The following is a 5,497-nucleotide window of genomic DNA, read 5'->3' as shown; positions in this document are numbered from 1 at the left end:
CCCCCCCCCCCCCCCCCCCCCCCCAAAAAAAAAAAAAAAAAGCTTAGGGAGGTCTTTAGGTATTCTGCCTTTAGGTTACTACTGAAGTGACTAGTGAGTTTAATGGACTTCAAGAGTCCGAGCAACATAGAAATCAATAGTCAAGTTTATTTATTTTCTGTAGTTTGATTTTTCTACTGTCATACTCGTTATAAAATATAACTGCAATAAGGATGCCAGTTTGGTTAAAGTATACTAAGTAACAGAGTCAACTTTTACCCCTTAAAGGAAGAAGGGTTGTTTAAAAAAAAATGAAACTAATGACCCTAAGAAAAATAAAGGCTCTTTTGCATTGTGTTATTTGTAGTTTCTACTGAAAGCCAAATAGACACCCGTGCTTGCACTGATTTGTGCAACAACCCTTTTGCTCCACAGGGTTTCATCCTGACACCTAAACAAATTTGGTGTTTTAGACAAACAAAACATAACCTTGGTCAGCAGTTAGAGGGGTTTAAAACACTAATTCTGACCATGTTTAGGTGTCTGGATGAAACCTCGTGGAGTCGAGGGCCGGGAACACAAATAGGTACAAGTATTGGTGTCCATTTGGCTATTCAGGTTGACCTATTAGGTTACAAAAAGGGAGCATTTTGGTCCATCCTAATGAACACCCTAAATTATATGTTAAATCTAATGGAATTGGTATTTATATTTGAGTTTTTTTAACTTAAATGGTTTCCGAAGTATAGCTTTTGTTTTGTGTTTTTCCCTCTTATATGAAACTATCCTTTAAGTTTGAATGGAGTATTTTCTGTCCACCTAACAGATTGCATGAGACCACATTAAACAATGGCCTTTATCGAGTCCTGCTTCCCCAAATTAATTGTCCTATTCCACCAGATAAAAGAACCCTAAGTTACAAGCACATGCAATTCAGCTTCCATCTTTGTCAAGCATTTTTCCTTTCCTTTACATTAGTAACAATGTATCTTGTGATTATTGCAGCCTGTTCATAAGTGGATGGTTCGTCACATTTATTTCCCATGCTTAAGGAATGGAATTCCAAAGGTGCCTTAGTCTCAATTAATCGTTTTTTTGTTTTTTCGTGTATATATCATACTTTTCTTGTGTTCGCCTCTCCAAATTGATTTCTGATATTTCTTCTACTTTTAGTTTCATCGTATATGCAGTAATCTATGCTCATTTTATGATTCCTCTATTCAAAATGCCTTTTTTAGAGAACTTATGGCAGCATTTTCACCTTTTTATCATATGTTGATCTCAAGTACAAATATCCAGTGTAGATGGGTTTAAAACCTTAAGATTATGTCTTTATGCTGAAAATGGAATAGTTGCCTCTGCTTTTCGACCTTCATAATGTACATTTTTTAATTGACAATTCAACAGAATATTTTACGTAAAAGTATTTAGCTGTCAGATCTCTGTTAATTGGTGAGTGTAAATAGGAGGATAAAACGCCAACCTTTTGCTTGAAATAATTTTGCACTTTCTGCTTTGACAAGCTTAATATCCGCTAACGCTTGGTGCAGGCGATCGCATTACTGATTGCTTTCCTTGTATCTGCTGTTTTCCATGAGGTACGTTGTTTCCTCCCTCCTCCATATTTTATAACGTAACCCAGTAATGGTAACTTACAACTACTGGTCTGAAGTCTATGAGATGACATGTTCCTGCCTATCTGCAGCTGTGTATTGCTGTTCCTTGTCGGCTTTTCAAGTTTTGGGCATTCATTGGAATTATGTTCCAGGTAATGGCATTTAGCATTATGTTACTGGATTTAAATTGTATACACTGGCTACCAATTAACACTATCAGTGTAGTTTAACTAATTATAGCAGGTTAGTAGTTATTTTCATCAGGTGCATAGAACATTAGAACTTAACTTCATTGTTATTCATGTTTCCTAAGAACACTGCTTTTAATACATCAATATTTGAAAATGGTGGAATTATCTTCTTTGCCCATGCTGAAGATTAAATATGGCGATGTTTCTTTGATCAGGTTCCTTTGGTCATTCTCACAAACTTCTTACAAAATCAGTTCCAAAGCTCGATGGTATGTTTTTGGGTCCAGTTATATTTCCATACGCTCAGCTGATTCCTTCTTCTACATTCATCTAAAATATAATTAAAAGCGATTGACATTAAGTTATATAATCTTTCTAGGTGGGCAATATGATGTTCTGGTGCTTTTTCTGCATTCTTGGTCAGCCAATGTGTGTGCTTCTGTATTACCACGACGTAATGAATAGAAAAGGCAGTGCACATTAAGCTTCATGCCGAGGATCATGAATTGTTGTGTGGTAGAGTATTTATGTTTTGGATTCCAAGCTCTATGCTACTGTTTCTTAGAGTACACTGGTCATCCACTAGCAACAACATTGCTGATGATGTGTTTCTGGCAAAGGCATTCCAGTTATTTCCTTCATCACTCCAAATGATATTCAGATGACACACGAAATTATCTGTTCCGGATGCACAACACAAGGGCACGACAAGGTGATGCTGATGACTAACATTTTTATGGTTTTTCTCCATGTCAGAAAAATGTAACATACAATCTTGAGGTACCTGCACTAGTTAATGTAATCCCTACTCGCCTCTAATTTCTCATTCATCTTTTCTGCTTGTGCTTGGCTGTGATGCTAGCATGAAATGTAAATAATTGAGTGTAACAGATAAACAAAGCCGATTGTGCTTAATAACGCTTAATTTGTTGTTGTGAAACAAAATCTTGGAGGAAGCTAAATCATACTTGCTATTGAACAGCTGTGAAAGACATTTGAAGTAGACAGCAAAGAACATGATAGATTCATATTCAATTTAATAATGTCTATGTCCTATTTGTATGTAATGGTGTATGATTTGGACATGAAGTTAATGTTTTCAACTTTGAGATTTCAAAAACTTTTTTTCTATCAGATATACAGCATCGTTTTCTGGACTTGTAGATTAAGGGCAGACTTTTTTGACTTGAAAGCTCTAGAACATTATGGTTGAATCTTTTCTTTTCCAGACTAGAAAAGTGGGACTTGAAATAAGCTCGACTTGGTTGGTACATTCACTTCAAGTATTATCGAGTGTTCAAACCATTTTTTGCGCACCTTAACTAATTTCATGGGATACCTGTAGCACTATGTATAAGGTAATTCTGTCTATCAAGGCTAAGACAGATGGGAAGAATCGCTTTTGTCAGCACCGAGTTTTACATTCATTTCTAGTCTTTAGAGGTATTTATGCAAAATTTTGAAACCAGTGGAACTCCAATTTTACTAGCTGTAACATCTTCCAAAATGTTTTGATGAGTTTAAGTTTTACATTATTCAAGGAGTAAATTTTCTTTTACATAATCACATCATTCAAAAGCAAAATGCACATAAAGTATAAGTCGCTCATGTGAACATAGAATAAATATCTATTGGAGTTGATCAAATTATTATTATACTGTTTTGAATTACTATTTTTGCAATTAGTAAGTGTTTCATTTATTATTGCTACAGTGACTCAACAGACAAGTAAAGAATCTGTGCAACTTGACTCTTTATTAACATTCATTTTTCTTTTCGACAGTTAAATTATTTAAATTTTGTTCTATGTTTTAAGATATATTTTTTTAATTATGTTGATATTAAAAAATTATAACCTATAATATTTTCACTTTTAAGTTTTGAATATTTAAATTTAATCCAATATAATTTAGGTGGTCAAATTAGGTAAGGCAAAACGTGACAAATGTTAAATAATTGCAGTTAGAACTTTAGACATAACATGCAATTCCAGCTCCCACTGCTACTCCTATGACCACCGACACAATGGAAAAGAGAAAAATCCAGAGGTGAATTACATGAACCAAAATCAAAGTCCCCAAATTCACAAAAAACTCGAAGATCCAAAAATGGAGGACTTGAGATGCAAGTCATATAACGATTCCAGAGGACAAGTCGAAAGCTACAGTTATTCTACTGATTTTGGTAACGGTTACAGCGAACCCAGTTCAAACCCAACTGGGTTTCGATGTTATAGTGCTTCATATGCATCGAATAACACTCAGATGGAGTTGTCCAAGGAAGTGAAGTTTAAGAAAGGGAAGTCAAGTAATGGGTCAGTTTCTAAGAGCTGGAGTTTCAATGATCCAGAGTTGCAGAGGAAGAAGAGAGTGGCTAGTTATAAGGTTTACACTGTTGAAGGAAAGGTTAAGGGATCCATAAAGAAGAGTTTTCGTTGGATTAAAGAAAGGTGTACCAAAGTAGTCTATGGCTGGACCTGATCTAGAATTTTCAAGTATGTTACAGATTGCTTTCAAATAATATAGTGTATTGTATTATATTGTCAACTATTGCTTTGAATGGGTAAAATTATATTCTTGCTCGCTCTCTCATTAGATAGTATTACTTTTGCTTGAAGCATTTCTATTTTGGGTTCCGAGATTATGTCATATTTCTTTTTGTGTTTATACAAGAGGTTACATAAATGAAAATCCATCCACAAATGAGTCTTTGCTTCCCGTAGAAAGTTGTAGTCATCTTCCTGATTTTTTGTTTTCATTTTTCGATTCAGAGTGGAGTTTTTAGAGGGTTGTGTGAAGAAGAAAGGACATGGAGTTTGTTTAAATTCCGCCAAAAACCTAGTAGATCAATGAATTGGCTCTCATTTTTATTCTTTTGTTGTATAGTAGTAGCTGTCCAAGCTTGTACACAACTTGATAATTCCATCAGATATCGTATCCTCCCTGTAGTACTGGTATCGGCTAACTCCGCCCACCAAGGTGCTTAGACTGATGGGAAGAAATCATCTAAATTGTTTTGCCTGTACTGGTATTCAATAGTTTTGATTCGAACTTCATCCATGGCTAAGGCATACCATTGTGTGTGTGCATATTAATAAATTGACTCTTGAAATTTCATAACTAGATCTATACATTCAGCGAGCTTCTAGACAAGCTGGAAGGTGCTGCTATTCTCCAGAACTTGGAGCAGTTTAATTACTTAGTTTTAGACTTCTGTTCTGAAGAAAATCCATTATTAATTCTCGAAATATTGGAATGATTCTGCTTTCGATAGCACCTGACTTATGGGATTGACTAGGGCCATTTTACTCTCTTGAGAAACTTCACTGTGCTAAATAGGTCAAGTTTCCTTGCTGAAACTTGAATCTTCTTCAGATGTTTACTGCTTTCGTGTAGTCAAAATCCTCTTCTGGCAGAATAAAACTTTCCACCTTACATAATATTCCTTAGAAAGTATTCCATAGCCACTTTTGGTTATCCGATTTTGATTAGTTTGTACTTTGTACTTACCCTCCCTTTACCCCCTTCCTATGAATAACAGCTTCACTAGATACTTTTTTGATACTATGGTGTTGTTTTCTGCTGCTATATTCTGTCTCTTTAATGCAAAAACAAGAAGTGAAGTGCACATAAAAAATGCCAAATTGTATGAATTTAATACCATAATTGTCGACTTGCAACTAGGTGGGAGGGGGGGGGGGGGTTATCACCC

The 5,497-nt window shown here is 35.2% G+C and overlaps 2 protein-coding genes across 2 annotated transcripts in view; both read left to right on the top strand.

Moving 5' to 3' along the window:
• Positions 1-2,821, top strand: part of LOC102593515 (diacylglycerol O-acyltransferase 1) — a 23,476-nt gene extending 20,655 nt beyond the window's left edge. The window contains exons 12-16 of the mRNA XM_006357651.2: positions 985-1,047; positions 1,530-1,577; positions 1,685-1,747; positions 2,002-2,055; positions 2,166-2,821. Of these exons, the coding sequence (XP_006357713.1) occupies positions 985-1,047; positions 1,530-1,577; positions 1,685-1,747; positions 2,002-2,055; positions 2,166-2,270 (333 nt within the window). The 3' untranslated portion in view covers positions 2,271-2,821. The remainder of the gene's footprint in view (positions 1-984; positions 1,048-1,529; positions 1,578-1,684; positions 1,748-2,001; positions 2,056-2,165) is intronic.
• Positions 2,822-3,742: 921 nt separating this feature from the next.
• Positions 3,743-4,380, top strand: LOC102593175 (uncharacterized). The gene has a single exon (XM_006357650.2). It carries the CDS (start codon positions 3,844-3,846, stop codon positions 4,264-4,266), a length of 423 nt encoding a protein of 140 aa, XP_006357712.1. The 5' UTR covers positions 3,743-3,843; the 3' UTR covers positions 4,267-4,380.
• The last annotated feature ends 1,117 nt before the right edge of the window (positions 4,381-5,497 follow it).

This window comes from Solanum tuberosum, unplaced genomic scaffold (assembly GCF_000226075.1).
Source record: "Solanum tuberosum cultivar DM 1-3 516 R44 unplaced genomic scaffold, SolTub_3.0 scf00252, whole genome shotgun sequence".
Taxonomy (NCBI): Eukaryota; Viridiplantae; Streptophyta; class Magnoliopsida; order Solanales; family Solanaceae; genus Solanum; species Solanum tuberosum.
The sequence above is the reverse complement of the archived record's forward strand: the minus strand, read 5'-3'. Positions and strand labels throughout refer to the sequence as shown.